This window comes from Lepidochelys kempii, chromosome 7, assembly GCF_965140285.1.
Source record: "Lepidochelys kempii isolate rLepKem1 chromosome 7, rLepKem1.hap1, whole genome shotgun sequence".
Classification (NCBI taxonomy): Eukaryota; Metazoa; Chordata; order Testudines; family Cheloniidae; genus Lepidochelys; species Lepidochelys kempii.
The window spans coordinates 48,613,439-48,630,151 of NC_136386.1; the positions used below are offsets into that span (position 1 = coordinate 48,613,439).

Sequence of the window (16,713 nt, forward strand, 5' to 3'; positions counted from 1 at the left end):
TGCATTTTCCAGGGTTTTTTCCTACAAAACAGTTACCATTTTTCTTCAACTTCCAGTTGAAATGAATGGTCAGGGGAGGGGGGGCGTGTGCGTCACCACCCTCTCATGGATGGGAAAAGAACCGTTCCACCGTGCAACCTGGGTGCAGTGTCTGTTGGTGTCTGTCTATGAGGATGGGGTGTGGATAGTGTAGGCTACAAAGATAAAAGCTCTTTTGCCACTGGGGAAAGTCCCACATGTAGGGAGCCAGAAAACTTCTGAAAACCTGGCCCCAGCTGTGGGGTTTGAGTTCTTAGAGTTGGGCCGGCTCTCAGGGACCCTACAGATATTCAGTATAAATGTGGTGGTAAAAGGAACCTCTGCACAGGGCAGGATACAACTTGTTGCATCTGCTTATACATGTGCCTAATGGGCCCAAATCTATGGGTACAGAGGTAGCCATAGGCCAGTGAATGGTGGGGAAGAGACAGCATTGTGGAAACATGCAACTGAGGCCAGGCAAAACTTCCGAATTAGAACACGGTGAAGAATGTTCATGTGAACGTTTTATTTGGACTGGCAGGGAGTGGTAACCCATCCCTGTTCTGTCCCTGACTCCGTGGCCTTTAGTAAGTCACACTTCCTGCTCTGTGCCTCAGTTTCCCCATCTGAGGGGACATGATTTTTCCCTGCACTGGCATGAGAAACACTCACTGTCAGCCCTGACAACTTGAAATAAATGAAGCCAAAAGCAGGGGTGGGGGTGAGCTGTGTCCAAGGGTTGGCAACTCACCAGGGCCTCCCAGCCAGCACCTGAAGCCACGGTTGTTACCTGCAGTGATGCAAAGCAAACCCTGAGGCTTTGTCCAGACTCGGATTTAAGGGTTGACATTCACTCACGCCAGCTGCCATGTGGCTAGCACATGGGGGGCGTGGATCACCTGCTGTGCTCCTCTGGGCATCTCTCAGCCGGTCCACAGGCATTTCAGCCACCACCTTTGCTAAGGGTCCACTGAGCTGCGGCCTCAGCTCTACCATGTACTGGTCTGTAGGGATGCTGTACCCAAGGCAGGCCCTTTCGAAATTTTCTAAGAAGGCCTCAGTATCATCGCCTGCCTTGTAGGTGGGAAACTTTCTGGGATGGGAAGCAGTACCTAGAGAAGGATTGCTAGGGTTGGTTGGTATATTCTGCTGAGCCCTTGCCTTCTCCATCTCCAATGCATGCTTCCTCTCTTTTTCTTTCTCCTCCATAGCTCTTCATAGTGGTCTCACCTCTGGCACAGCATAGTCCCCCGAGCACTGAAATGTTTGGTCTCACTGACATCCCTGGGCTCAGGAGCCGGTGGGGTCAGTGGCCCAGGCTATACGGAAGGTCAGACGGGCCAGTCTGATGGGCCCCTCCACCCTGAAACTCTATGAAACTGACAACAGCCCAGCTGTGCCAGGCAGGAGGGAAGCGGTTCAGCACTTGCTAAGGGCTAGGTGGGAGGTTCCAGGTGTGTTAGTTAGTATGTGTTAACCTCCCTCCTTAGGTTCCAGGCCCTGGGGGAAGCCAGGCCTTGCCCTGCACCATTGACCCTAGTCTGAAACTGGGCAGCGACACCAATGGCTTAAACCCTTCTGGAGACTAGGTGTCACTTGGAGCTGTCTTCATCCTGGCCTGGCCAAGTCCAGGCAATGCATGCTGGGGCCTGCTGGCTCGGCCCTCTGGCTTAGGGGAGAACTCGGCTTCTCTCTTAGCCTCTCCCCCAATCAGCAAACAATCCAAACATGCTGGGGCGGGGAGCAGGTGCTGGGAGGCAAGGCCAGAGGCATTAGGGCTTGTTCCAGGGAACGGCAGCTGTGGGAATCCCTCAGGGACTGTGCTGTGCAGGGAACAAACAGATCAATAATGTGCAGGGACTCATGGGCTTTCCGCCACCCCTCTCCCGCCCGCTGGTGACGAGGGGGAATGGGCGCTGCACGGGGGCTGGCGATGCCACTCACACCTGGGGCAAGCCCAGGGGAAACCAGGGGGCAAGGCCCAAATTCCTGCTGTGGCCCATGGGAGTTAGGCACCTGAATGCCTGTGAGGATCTGGGCCAATGTCAGCCTCTTGTTCAGTCCTGATGGGCCATATCCAAAGAGCCGCTGAGCCCCTCCTGGCGCTTCCATAAGACCTAGGAGCGTGCTCCAGGCTGGTTCCAAGGATCCCACATGGCCGCTGTGCTGGGAGCTGGGGGAAAGGGGTTTGTGGGGGGCCTCCCTGTTATGGGAGAGGTACTGGGCTGCCCTTCCCAGCAGGGGCTGACAGCAGGGTTTATTGCAGAGCTGGGGTGGGAGCCCAGGGCTGGGCTAGCAGGGGCTGCGGGTCGGGAGTGAGGGGCACCGGCAGAGCTGGGGGGAGCCCAGGGTGGGAAAAGCAATGGGGGGGTGCTGCCAGCTGGGGCTGAGGATCAGCAGTGGAACTGTGCTGTCTTTGGTCACTTCAGGGAGAACGAGGCAGGATAAGATTCTAATCCACATTCAGAAAGTCGACTTTGGGGAGCAGTGCTGCATACTGGGGGTGTCTGGACAGAGCTGGCCCAGGGCTCCCACCGCAGGTCAACAGCACCAGCCTTGAGGATGAAGGCTTCAGAGCTAAAAGTTAATTATTTACCGGTGCCCCACAGCTCCCTGCTGAGATCTGGCCCCATGGCACTGGGCATGGCCCAGGCACCGGGAGAAAAGGACCCAGTGCCGAGCGCTGACAGACACACAGCATACAATGATTATCCCATTGCACCGAGACCCAGGCCTGCAGTGGGGTTTAGGCTCCTAACTGCCACAAATTTCCAGTGGAGTTAGGAGCCTCAGGATCTGGGCAAGGTCCCAGAGGGAAGCTGGGAACTGAGCCCCCAGCCCTGCCGCCACCCCAGGGCCGGCCTTTCTCTGACAGCCTTGGGTGCTGGGCAACGGGGGCTCGCACTCCCAGCAGGAACAGAGGAGAAGGAGGAGGTCAGGGGCTGGGGATGAGCTCAGCGCAAATGCCTGAATGGCTGGGGAGATGAAAATAGCGGGGCACCATTACGAGCAGTGGCACGTGGACCAGAGCGATTGTCTGGGGAGCGTTTTCCTCTCAGAGCCATGGGCCATGGAGGGCAATTAACTTTGCCAGAAGTTCCCACCATGTCCTCGCATGCAGCACATAGAATGGTCACCTGAGGCAGGGCCCTGGGGGTTTGAAACCTCCCTTGCTCTGTGACACACAGCCTGGAGTCTCCCACCTACACATGCCACAGCTTGGCTGCCCACCTGGCGTCACATTGTGAGGAGCGAGTAGAGACACATGACGGCTCAGATGGACACAGATACACCCAGGACTTCATAAGCCATCCAAACACAAACTAGCTGTCTCCCATGCATGCCACACGCTCACCCCGCTGCACCATTTCATATGCCACATCAATGCAAAGGCAGCCACATCTGTCCCGGATGCCCTGCCCAGGGAAACAAACTTCCCCACACCCAGGTGTGTGCCACACCCAGAAATTCAATTCCACACACGCTCCCGAACATAGCTACACCCCCTTCCCAAATACAAACACGGACCTGAAGCCTTTTGTGCGTGCAAAGCACATGTATACAGCTCCAGCTCCACACACCGAGCTAGATTCATCGGCTGTCCCACAGCCTCTTATCTCAAGGCAAAGCAAACAGGTTTCCTCTGGTTCTGTTCCATCAATTTATTGATTTTCCTCCTTTCCCTCTCTCCCCTCGTGACAAACTGTTTTTAGTCACCATTTAAGACCCATCAGCCTCTCAGGTGACATTCTCTTTTCCACGTTCACATCGCCAACCAAACGCCTGCATGAATTGCATTCTGGGAAGGCTGCCAGCGAGGGAACAAAACTCCCCTCTCATAAGGCCCGGCTGGCGAATTTCACAGACCTGGGATGTGGGGGGAATCGGTCTGTGCGCATCACATTCACTCTGGTGCGTTTGAAATAGGTTTCGCTGCCCCACACTCGCTACTCAGAGAGGCATGTGGGGGAGAGGCTGGTATTTCCTGAACTGCTGGGATAAAAAATCATTGTAACCTGGGAGAAGGAGCTTTTACTCAGACACTAAAAAGGAGCATTTGAGCAGTGAGTGCTGTGGAAAGGGAGTGGCAATGAGAGTTCAATCCGCACCTAATAAAACACTCTACTACCACATGCCCAGGGACGAATGGGGGACAGAGTTTGGCATAAGGTGCCCAAGGAAAATAATATGGGGGGAGGGGACTGGGACAAACAGGCCGAAGAGCGAGAAGGGGAAATGCGAGGCAAAGATTGGAGGAACGGCCAGTGAGGTGAGCTAGGATGCGGAAGAGTGGGGAAATTGAAGCACTGGCTCTGTGTCATGAGCTCTGGGGAAGGCACCCGGCTGTGACTGGGATGGGAGACGAATAAAACCTGGTTGGGGGAAGCCCCATTGCTCAGGTCACATGAAGCTAGACTGGACAAAAAGCCAGGTGAGCATTCCTAGGTGGTGCTGTTCCATGCAGCCTTGTGCATTGTTTAGGCACTGGTTGAATGGTGGGTTATTGCCAGTTGTGTGACACGCGTTTGTCCCAGGGGAGCTGTTGCAAGCAGAAGGGGAGTTTTGCTCTGTGCTTTGATCTCTGTAAGCAGAGTCAATTTCTAGGGCCAGTTGCTTCCAGAGCCATGGGCAGGGGTGCTTGGGTTGGGCTTCCTTCACAAGGGCCTTGCCTGCCTGCCATTTGGGCCCACCACTGTCCCAAGCCTGGCGTATGGAGCGGAAATAAACAGCAGCACTAAGAAAAATCCCAGACTGCAACAGTGATGCCAGGAAATCCCACCTGCAAGGCCTCAGCCTTGGCAGAGGGCAGCGATGTAACAGGGCACAGCCTTGCAGTGGCAGGGGGATGGTCTGGCACTTTTCTGCTCCCTTCTAACTACCCTGGGCCTGATCTTCTGGAGCAGAATCCACAGAGCGCCCCCCTTTCGCACGAGCGAGAGACCCAACCCTTTGACTGCAGAGAGCAGGGGCTTCAGAGAACCTCTAGGACCTGGCCTCAGGGGTTGTGTGGTCGCGTGGCAGACAGCTGCCAGGGAGGGGATGAGAGGTCTGGGCAGGGCAGCTGAAGACATGGTTAGGTGGGGACGAGGAGTAGTGGGAAGGTGGCACCGTGGCCCGGTGGGGAAGGGAATGGGGTTGGTTTCACTGCCTGGTTCTGCTGGTCTGAGAGCAGTTTTGGTGCATTCATAACCTCCCCGGGCCTAACACATGTTCTGCAGGGAGGTGATTACCCATGGGAAAGGCTGCCCTCGACACGCGGTGGGTTCTCCATCCGATGGCATTTTTCAATCCAGCAGCTGATGTCTTTTTGTTGAGCCAGGCATCACGCACGTGGGGCAGGAACCTCTGGGTGAAATTCGCTGGCCTGTGGTGGGCAGGTCAGGGTAGATGATAGTTATGGTCCCCTCTGGCCTTCAAAATTTCTGATGTTCTCAGCAGAGCTGCAGTTTGCCAGGCTTTGTCTGCTGCTGAGGCTGAGTTCCGGTGCTCTGGAAGCCTCAGGTGGACAGTGCTATATGCACACTGAGCTTTGTCATCCCCTTCATATCAGCAGCCCCCCGTCTCTTTACACCTTTCATCCCCCCTCTGCAAACCACTGTGGCTATTGCCATGGACCCTCTGCTGGATTCAGCCTGGACCGAAGAGCCCTTCCCAGGCTGCCTGCCACCAAGCCGAGAGCTTGGGGCCGGACCAACCGGTTGGGCTGAGGGACCCTCCCTCCCCTTACGCCCCCTCTGCGGCATCACCTGCCTTATCTGTCTCACACGCGGAGTGGCCCAAGGTGGAATAGTGCATGTTGGGACTTGTAGTCCCCAGGAGCCACGCCAGCATGTTCACCAGGAGAGCGGTGCAACAGACTCCAGTTTATACCGAATAGGTGCAGGGCTTGTGCTCCGGGAATGATGCCAGGCAAGCACCATGGTGAGCAAAGCGTGGGCAGCTCCCTGGTCAGTGCCCCTCACTTGGGAATGGACAAAGCACCTGGTCTCCTGTGCAGATGAGATTAGGGCTGAGTCCTCAGTGAAGATGGCTTAGCTGGCAGGCACTGCTGCATCCCCCCAGAGGGGCTGGGCTGTCAACTGACAGACGCCGCTTTCCTGGAATACGGCTTCTGTTTGTAAGCTCAGATGCCCCAAGCATGCCTTACCCGGCTCTTACTGAGAGATTTCCTGGACAGAGCAATCTTTGTGGCCTCGCTTCCTGCCCTGGCAGCCTGGAGTCAGTCTCCTCTCAGACCCTGCGTTCACGTGGGCCGGGGAAGGTGGGAGATGGAACAGATCAGATTCCAAAGTGGGGGAATGGTCCCGCTATTGTGGGGAACTTTCCTGCCTTCTGCACTACCCCGGTGAGGTGGGTTAGCATAAGGATCTGAGTCCTCGCTCCCACTTCCTTTACACAGTGGCCTCCCTGCCCTTGAGGACTCCCCTTCCACTCTCCTGTCTGGCAGAGTCCTCGTAACCCCAACAAGGCTGGGCCCAGGATTCCTGAAGGGCTCGACCCCCAACCCTGCTGAGTCACCTAGGACAGGGGCTAGGGTGTCCCCACTCCAGGGTACTCTCTCTGCACTGGGCACTTCTCTGACCCACTGACCATTACATACAATTTAAAGCAAATGCAAGTTATTTAATCAACAATTACTTTAAAAAAGAATAAGGAAAAATGGGAAAGGTTAAAGGAAACACATCACCCCGCTCTGTGACAGGGAACATCACAAGCAGTGTCTCTGGAATGTCAGGGCCGTTCACAGTCTGTTACTTGTAAGTCCCAGGCCTTCGTCTCAGGCCCTGGCTGTGCTGCAGGGATGCTGTGGGTTGGACACTTGCTCTGGTGGTGGCCACACGCCTCTGGGCTTTGGGTGGTGGAGCCCTTCTTCCCAGCATCAGCCCCCCATCGGGTTAAGATCCCCCTCCCAGTCTGGCCTGCAAGGACCCTTGGCTGGGGGTGTCTTTCTGCGCTGGGCCCTTTGCCCAGGGTCCCCCCTTGGCTGGCCCCAGTTGCTCACCACACCTGGCTCCAGCCCCAGCTCCACTCTGCCTTAGCACTGACGCTGCTGCTCTGCCTCCAGCCCCTTGGGCTGCTTCTCTGGCCCCTCTGGCTCTGTGGCTGCAGCTCTGCTCCCATCACAGGATCTGCACTATGGGCTGCTTCTGTGACTCTGCTCCCAGCTCTGATCCTGCTTCCTGGTCTGCTTTTCTGGACCCTCTGACTGGCAGGGCTCTGGGTGCTCCCCAGCTCAGCTCGGGCCCCTGCTTTCTCCTTAGCTCGGCCCCACTCTGTCTGACCCAGGCAATTCCAGCTCACACAGAGGACGGGACCCACCCTGGCCTCCTGACTCACTGATTAGGCTGCCTGTCCTGTCATTCAGGCTGACCTGGAGCATTGGCCTCCCCCCTGGGGGACTGTCAGTCTCAGGGACCTGATTTCACATCAACCCTTCCCCTTTTAGTACTGGGAGCTAGCCAATCAAAACACCCCCACTGAATGTTAGTAAGGGGGCAACAGTCCCCTTACAGCAGGGGTGGGCAAACTTTTTGGCCCTAGCCACATCGGGTACAGAAATTCTATGGAAGGCCAGGTAGGGAAGGCTGGGGGCCCCCAAACTCCCCCTGGCCGCGCCACCCTGGAGCACCGGTTCTGGCCTCGCTACAGCCGTGCCGCCCGGCCAGAGCTGAGCCAGGCTGCCCAGGTGCTGGGGGAACTGTGACTGCAAGGGAGGGAGGGGAGCAGAAGGTGAGGGGCCAGGGTCTAGCCTCCGCCCCACTCATCACGCTGCCGCTGCCGGGGAGTTGCTCTGGCAGGAGCTCAGGGGCCAGAGGGAAGGATCCTGTGGGACAGATGTGGCCCACAGGTCGTAATTTGCCCCCCTCTGCCTTACACAGACTACTGAGGCAGCAAGCTGTGAAGTGTTTTGTGAACAGTCCAGAATAGAAGCCAGATCTCCCCACCCATCTGTGGCTCATTCCCATGGGACCCCTTGCCAGAAGTAGAGCCTCTAATGGTAACTACTTATTCTCCCTTGGTTTGAACTTGGATTTGGGGGTGAACTTGGGTCCTCCTCAGGTGACTTTCCCTGGCTGGCACGTGTAACGGACTGCCCAGCGTGCCCCAGCGCAGTGACACCTGAGGTGGTTTTAACAGCAGGGTTATTGCAAGTTGGTTTGAAATCATTGCTGCGCTCTGCAGACCCAGCCACCAACACCCTGATGCTCCTCCTCAACCTTTAGTATGACAGAGGCAGCCTTGTCCAGTGTTAGAGCAGGGGCCTTGGGAGCCAGGGCTCCTGGGCTCCAGTCCCAGGTCGAGGAGGGCCAAATGGGAGTGAGTGGCATTGGGAGTTGGCACTGAGTGCCACTCAGATTTGGCGGCGGGGTGGCCGGGCCAAACTGGAGCGGCACTGTGACCATGTGGGACAATCACAAAGTCCGGAGGGGAGCGCTGGGCCCACCTTGCGGGAGGGGAGCTGCCACTGGAGATGAGTGTGGCATGGGCTCGCCCTTCCCTCCATCCCGTGCTGGGATTAGGGAGGGAGTGCCAGGGCGTTGCTGTGGGTGGTCAGTACCCCCTTAGCAGGGCAAGGAGTCTGGGAGTACCCATTGCCTTGGCAGGCTGCAGCCACCCCTGCCTATGTCAATTTCTCCCTCTGGAAAATGGGATGAAGTAAGCAGTACCTCTGGGGAGACGGGGGGTCCTTGTCCGACGCTCTTCGGGATCCTTGCAATTACAGCCGATGGCAGGGACTATAAACCCCAGAGCTAAAAGAACAAGACGAAAGCTGAGAAACAGTTGGAGAATATTAGCTAGACCCCAGGGTACGTTCCCTTCTCTCCCATGTCTGCCTTTTCCAGCCCTTTCCCCACTGATTAATGGGCTTGTTTGAATCCTTCCTCAAGTGGCTTTTTAATCTCCAGAAGCCTGAGCTGCAGGTACCAGCCGATCAGCCAGGGCAGGTCCTTGGCAGCTGCTCTGCGTGAGTGCAGACTAGCTGAGCGGGGTGTCACTGGCCAGGAGGTGGGGGTGGCCAGGTGGTCTGGCTGGAGCAGACGCAGCTTGGGTGGGCCCTGGATGGCTCAGGGGCTGGAAGCAGGGAGCTGGGGCATTGTGTCTTCGGGGTGCTGGCTCCGATGGGGGTGACTGGAAGCTCTTAGCAGCTGGTGGCTGCTTGGTGATGTTCACAAAGTGAAGGGGCTGTCCCAGCTCCTGATAGACAGGGGTCCCCCTGGCCATGCCCGCCACCCATGCTGGCACTAATTGCCCCTTGGTGGAAGTGTTAGTCGAGGACTGAACAGACCATGGGGGTATCTCAGGGAGGGATGAAGTGCAGGGGCCGTGTGCCTGGGGATAAAGATGGGCCCCTCCAGCTGCTGCCCAGCGGCTTTGTTCCACCCCAGAGGCAGGTGCATTTCAGTGGCGACTAATGCAGTCTCAGCAAGTTGCTTGTGTTATCTCCTCGTTACATTCCTAGAGTGCTTTGGGATCCTTTATTTATTTGTATGACAGCAGCATCCAGGCACTGCAACATGAGCCAGCCCCTGCCCCAGAGAGTTTGCCAGCTGACTAGCCGGGACAAGCCAAGGAAGGATTATTATCCTTGTTTACCAGATGGAGAAACTGAGGCACGGGGCATGAAGGTCCCACAGGGCATCTATGGCAAAGCCAGGAATGACCCCAGATCTCCTGCCCTCCCCCCGTCTATGGCCGTCACCCCAAGACCCCTCTTCGCTGGACTGAAAGGCCCCAGGGCAGCCGCAAAGTTATTTTAATAATAACCATATTTTCCAAAGATGTTTGGCAGAAACGAACCCACAACACCCCCTCAGCCCGAGGCAGGGGACAGGGCAGGGGCTCCCCCTTGCCGGCAGCCAGCAGCCCATAAAGACGCACTGTCCATGTCAGCCATTTCCCAGCGATTGGCGGGGAGGGGCACACGGTCCCACAGAGGGAGCATTGTGCTGCCTGCCAAGGCGTCCTGTGCTCACTGCCCTGGAGCCCGGCGAGCTGCCTCTGCCAAGGCCTTGTTTCCAGTTCGTCTCCCTTCCTGCCCCCACTGGCTAGCCTGGAGCTCCCCCTCACTCTTTGGCTGGCACCGAGGCCGGCTGCTGCCAGCCCCATTGGAGAGACTTTATTAATCCTCTGTCTCTCGCTAGTGCTGAACCATTTCCATACCAGCTGGGGCACAATGGGCACTGCTGAAGTGGGGACTGGCAGCTCGGCCCCTCTGCCATGACCCACCCCCCCTCTCTAGAGTCAAACCCTGAGCCAGGCCAGCAGCTAACATAGGGCCCAGCCTGGCAGCCAGAACCGTCTGTCTCCAGCTCATGCCGGTAGCTCTCACGCTTGCCCTACGCTGCCCGTGAACGGTCAACGGCAAAGAGCCGATGGGAAACTAATTGCTGGGGGCTGAAATTGCTTCCCACTCGTCCTGCCTGGGGAGACCCTCTCACGAAGCGTGCTGGGCCGTGCAAAGCGGTGTTGTTGTTTACACACTGTGACGAAGCAGGACTGTTCTTAATGTTTCCTCTGAATAGTGTGGGGGTGCCTCCTTTTCCCCTATGCAGTTTTTAAGTATCTAGGGAGTGGGATAAGGGTGTATGATCATTGCAGAGCCGTAGAGGGCAGGTGTGTGCAGGGGTCTGGACACAGAGAATGGCCAACACCCTGTTTCCTGGCAGCTGATGGCCTGGGCCCTTCCCCCCTGCAAGGTGAGAGCTGAAAGGTTGGAGAACAAAGGAATCAGGTGGCCTCCTGCCCCGGGAAAGGGACAAAGCCCAGAGGAGGAGGGGCTGGAGAGAATTTCAGTTTGGGGCTGGCTGGGGACGAGGAGTGAAGTGCAGACGTGGTTGTCTGGCTCGCTGCCCCCCAAAATGGACCCAGCTGAGGGGTCCTGTTCTCTGCACCTACAAGCTCAGTGTTAGACCATGTTCCTGTCATCTAATAAACCTTCTGTTTTACTGGCTGGCTGAGAGTCACATCTGACTGCGGAGTTGGGGGACAGGACCCTCTGGCTTCCCCAAAACCCCGCCTGGGTGGACTCGCTGTGGGAAGCACACGGAGGGGCAGAGGATGCTGAGTGCTCCGAGGTCAGACCCAGGAAGGTGGAAGCTGTGTGAGTTGTGTGTCCTGCAAACAGGGTGCTCACAGAGAGGAGACTTCCCCAGAGTCCTGCCTGGCTTCGTAGGGAGCAGTTCCAGAGCATCACGCGGGGACTCCGGGACACACGCCCAGTGCTTTGCAGGCTGTTGGGGTCTCTTGCCCACTGCTGAAATGCGGGCACCTCTGGGGTGGACCATGGCAGCTGTTTAGCAGCGCGCAGCAACACCACATGAGTAGTTGGGGGCCAGGAAGCGCGGCAGGAACCTGTATCCAGCTGAAAGTGCAGGGGAAACTAGAAATCCAGCTGGCAGCTCCCCAGACACTGCAGATCCCCACATACAGGGCAGCCAGTGGAGCAAGACACAGCGTTGCCTGCTGGGCACCGGCATCCCCTGGAGCTGCACCAGAGAGGAGGGATGCCGAAGTCCCTGGCCAGAGCTTGGTCTTTAGGGCAGGGTTGGGAGGTGGATTTGCATCTGGACCCAAAGCTCTGGGGTGTGGGGATGCCCAGGGCTGATGCCCCAGTTTATCAGCAAAGGAGAGGCTGCCCTGGACATAACTGCCATCTCGGCTGGGGTGCTGGTCATGCTGCCATTGGATCCGATGCCCCCTTGCCCTGCCCGTTGTGCTGTCATGCACCTCAGCCCTGCTGATTGCCCCGAACCAGCCCGGCACTTTTCAATGGGCAAGTGCACCCTGTGGTATCGGGGGCTGGGCCTTTAAGGGCTGAGCTTCCCAGACAGAGTGCACGTGGGGCGCTGAGACGCTCCGCCTTTTAAAGGCCCAGTCCCCACGGCACGCTGACCGGGGGCAGCCCCTTTGCACAACTATTATAGCTAAAGGGGCTACTGACTGTGTGGCTTGGTGGAAGCACAGTCCTTGTTGATTAATAATCACTGCCCCCATGACAGCAGGAGACCTCCAAGGGCAGCCACGCTCCATAGACTGACCCTGCCCATGGGTCACCCCCAGGGTTTGCACCCAGAAACTTTACCATCGTAGCACTGGTTGCTCGTGCTGGAAATAAAGGGGTGGCTCTATTAGGTGGTAGCTGTAGTAGGCTTTTATCTTTCAGCAGCCCAGTCGTGACAAAGGACTGCGACGTGCCCTTTGCCAAGGTGCTGGAACCGTTGCTTTCCACCCAGCTAGCTGGCAGGATGGGATCAGCGGGGAGGCCAGGGCAGAGCCATAAGCATGGCTAGGCTGGGTCCGATCAATCATAGAATCATAGAATCATAGAATATCAGGGTTGGAAGGGACCTCAGAAGGTCATCTAGTCCAACCCCCTGCTCAAAGCAGGACCGATCCCCGACTAAATCATCCCAGCCAGGGCTTTGTCAAGCCTGACCTTAAAAATCTCAAAGGAAGAAGAGTCCACCACCTCCCTAGGTAACCCATTCCAGTGCTTCACCACTCTCCTAGTGAAAAAGTTTTTCCTAATATCCAACCTAAACCGCCCCCACTGCAACTTGAGACCATTGCTCCTTGTTCTGTCATCAGCTACCACTGAGACCAGCCAAGCTCCATCCTCTTTGGAACCCCCCTTCAGGTAGTTGAAGGCTGCTATCAAATCCCCCCCTCACTCTTCTTTTCTGCAGACTAAGCAAGCCCAGTTCCCTCAGCCTCTCCTCATAAGTCATGTGCTCCAGTCCCCTAATCATTTTTGTTGCTCTCCACTGGACTCTCTCCAATTTGTCCACATCCTTTCTGTAGTGGGGGGCCCAAAACTGGACACAATACTCCAGATGTGGCCTCATCGGTGCTGAATGGAGGGGAATAATCACTTCCCCATATCTGCTGGCAATGCTCCTACTAATACAGCCTAATACGCTGTTAGCCTTCTTGGCAACAAGGGCACACTGCTGACTCATATCCAGCTTCTTGTCCACTGTAATCCCCAGGTCCTTTTCTGCAGAACAGTCGGTCCCCAGCCTGTAGCGGTGCATGGGATTCTTCCATTCTAAGTGCAGGACTCTGCACTTGTCGAACCTCATCAGATTTCTTTTGGCCCAGTCGTCCAATTTGTCTAGGTCACTCTGGACCCTATCCCTACCCTCCAGTGTATCTACCTCTCCCCACAGCTTAGTGTCGTCTGGGAACATGCTGAGGGTGCAATTCATCCCATCATCCAGATCATTAATAAAGATGTTGAATAAAACTGGCCCCAGGACCGTCCCCTGGGGCACTCCGCTTGATACCGGCTGCCAATTAAACATCGAGCCGTTGATCACTACCTGTTGAGCCTGACAATCTAGCCAGCTTTCTATCCACCTTATAGTCCATTCATCCAATCCATACTTTTTCAACTTGCTGGCAAGAATATTGTGGGAGACCATATCAAAAGCTTTGCTAGCCAAGGTATATCACATCCACCACTTTCCCCATATCCACAGAGCCAGTTATTTCATCGTAGAAGGCAATCAGGTTGGTCAGGCTTGACTTGCCCTTGGTGAATCCATGTTGACTGTTCCTGATCACCTTCCTCTCCTCCAAGTGCTTCAAAATGGTTTCCTTGAGGACCTGCTCCATGATTTTTCCAGGGACTGAGGTGAAGCTGACCGGTCTGTAGTTCCCCGGGTTCTCCTTCTTCCCTTTTTTAAAGATGGGCACTATATTTGCCTTTTTCCAATCATCTGGGACCTTCCCTGACAATTGGAAAAAGTCCCCCCATGAGTTTTCAAAGATAATGGCCAATGGCTCTGCAATCACATCACTCAATTCCCTCAGCACCCTCGGATGCATTAGACCCATGGACTTGTGCATGTCCATCTTTTCTAAATAGTCCTTAACTTGTTCTTTCACCACTGAGGGCTGCTCACCTCCTCCCCATACTGTGTTGCCCAAAACAGCAGTGTGGGAGCTGACCTTGTCTGTGAATGGTTCGTCTTAACAGTATCATGTCTCTGAGCTTCCGGGGGAGTGGTCCCCTCCTGGCTTCTGGCAGTCAGAGGTTTAGGGTCACCCCAAGTGTGGGGTGGCATCCTTGGCCATCTTAACCAATGGCCACTCATGGACCTATCTTCCATGGACTTACCAAGATCTTTTTTGAACCCTGTTATACTTTTGACCATCACAACATCCCCTGGCAATGAGTTCCGCAGGTTAATTGTGTGTTGTGTGAAGAAGTCCTTCCTCTTGGTTGTGTAAAACATACTGCTTGTTCATTTCACTGGGCGACCCTTGGTTCTTGTATCATGGGACAGGGTGAATAACGCTTTTCTACTCACCTTCTCTTAATTGGTCATGATTTCATCAACCTTTCTCACATCCCCTGTCAGTCATCTCTTGTCTAACCTGAACAGCCCTGCTTTGTCCGGCCTCTCCTCACATGGAAGCTGTTCCATACCCTGGCTCATCCTTGGTGCTTTTCTCTGAACCTTTCCCAACTCTGTTCTCCCCTGGGACTGCCAGACCTGGGCACAGAATTCCAGGGGTTAGACAGCGTTGTGATGGCAGGGGTGCTGCTGGCAGCTGGAAAGGGGCCAGCTCGGTGCTTGAGCTCACTCCATAGACATGCTGGCCTTCTGGGTGGGTGCTGGCATGACAGGTGTGGGTGGTAATAATGCCATCCCGGCAGCAGCCTGGGCTTGGAGTGCTCGAGGCTCCCTATAGGCTATCCAGAGCTTGCCTGGCAGCCAGCACAGAGCGCGGGTCTTACGGCCTCAGCTGGGGGCTGGGCGAGCTGCCGCTCCCAGGTGTTTTTCACAGCTGTACCCAGGCGGGGCCCATCAGGGTGACCCAACGGAGACAGCATGAACGAGGGACTGGCCATCTAGGGCAGTCTCTGAGTGCCTCTCACAGCAGAGCAGCATCCTCCCTCCACCTGGCTGCCACTGGACCCAACCTGTGGTACCGAGCAGGTTGTCCTCTCTCCCTGCTGTCCCCGTAGAGCTGTGCCCATCACAGGACAGGTGGGGACAGTGCCATGCTGTGCACTGCCTGGGGAGGGGAGTGTGTCTCCAAGTGATGGGCTTGTTGGTTGGTGCCTCCAGAGGCTGCTGGCTCTGCCCCTTTGAGGCTGGCGGAGGGGCGATTGCAGGGATCCGGCTGACACCCATCTGTGGGGGGCGGGGGGGAGATGCCAGCCTTCACATAGCAGACAGCTCGTCAGCTCTCACCAGTCCCCAGCGAGATTTCCTTCTAGCACCCATGGGGAAGCCCCTGGGTGTGTCAGCTTCGAGCTGGTGGCCCCTTAGCAGCAGGCCCAGGACGGGTCAATGCGGAGGCCCCCGTGCCATAGCCCTGGGCAGATGCGGGACCCTGTGGCTAGCCTGGCTCTGTGGCTGCTGGCTGGGAAGGGAGGGCAGCTGGATGGCAGCAGGCTGGTGGGTGACCCCACTGGCATTTCGGTGTGCCCAGGGGGAGACTGATTTAGACCTGGAGGCCATCCCAAGATGGGATTTCGGGCAGGTCAAGCTCCAAGCCCGTGACCCGGACACATGTTATTCTGTTTGTGTTCCCAGCCCCACTGAGCCCCAGTCTGTGCTCTGCCGCCTGGCCCAGCCCCACGGGGAGACGCCATTCTCTAGGGCGACTGACTATTCTTCTTTCCCACAGCCAGTGCCGTCGCCCCAGTGAGCCCGGCATCCCCACCTGCTGGCAGAGATGGACCCCGGGGAGATCCCCATCCAGACAGAGCTGGTGGAGCTGGTGCCCAATGGGAAATACGCTGTGAACGCCTCGGCCATCCCCTTGGTGGGGAATGACAGGTAACTCCAGCGCATGGGCAGAGGGCTGGGGCTTGCCTGCCCAGAGCCAGCTGAGAGACAGGGTCATTCTGTCTTCCTGAACTTGGCAGGGGATGGGTTAGGAACCCTCGCCAGGTCCAGGCACAGTGAAGGCAGGTGCCATGCAAGTGTCCCCTTCGCAGCTCTGCCAGGGCTTCTCACTCCCGACCTGCAGCCCCCTGCTAGCCCAGCCCTGGGCTCCCCCACACACATCCCAGCTCTGCCAATGCCCCCCACTCCTGCCCCATGCCCCCCCCAGGCTCTGCAACAGGCAGCCAAGAAAACAAAGTGAGCTGGGGGCTGATCCCTGTCTAGGGGCTCAGTGGAGCAGCCCCTTGGATCCCACGTGCTGTTCTGGCACCTCCATATGAGAAGGCCCCATTGCCGGGCTGAGAAGAGCCAGAAGCCCAAAAGGATTGAGTGGCTGGTGAGGCGGATTGATGGGGAGCCTGGCTGAGCGACAGCGCAGGGGGATGCAAGCAGGCACGGGGGGGGGGCAGGGGGGAGTGGGTAGCGCTAAGCTGCATGGGCAGGTCCTGCTCCAAGCAGCATGGTGCAGTCTGACCTCAAAGGGCCAGCTCCAGACTGAACCTGGGGAAGAATTTGCTTCCAAGAGGAGAATGACAGGACCACACACCCCAGTGCAGCCAGGAGCAGTAGTAGTCTATTAAGACTGGACACAGGAGAGCTGGGATCTGCTGCCTTGCAGGGTGATGCTGAGCAAGTCCCAGCCCCTCTCTGCCTCAGTTTCCCCAGGGGATCCTGGTGCTCACCCCGCCTGGAGGGGATCCTGTTTCTCGAACACTTTGAGCCCCTTGGAGTATTGGTACTGGAGGAGGGTGAGGGATCCGTGCCAGTCATTCAGGGACCCTCT

At 56.8% G+C, this 16,713-nt stretch overlaps 1 protein-coding gene across 3 annotated transcripts in view; it reads left to right on the forward strand.

The window, feature by feature from the left end:
• Positions 1 to 16,713, forward strand: part of SLC38A3 (solute carrier family 38 member 3) — a 70,128-nt gene that overhangs the window by 22,751 nt on the left and 30,664 nt on the right. For 2 of the 3 annotated variants that reach the window (XR_012159893.1, XM_073352598.1), the window contains exon 2: positions 15,670 to 15,821. Coding sequence is in view for 2 of the 3 variants with exons in the window: in XM_073352598.1 (XP_073208699.1) it covers positions 15,718 to 15,821 (104 nt within the window). In the remaining variant the exon portion in view is untranslated. Of the gene's footprint in view, positions 1 to 15,669; positions 15,822 to 16,713 lie in introns of those variants that run through there. The other variant, XM_073352600.1, reaches the window with a different exon arrangement.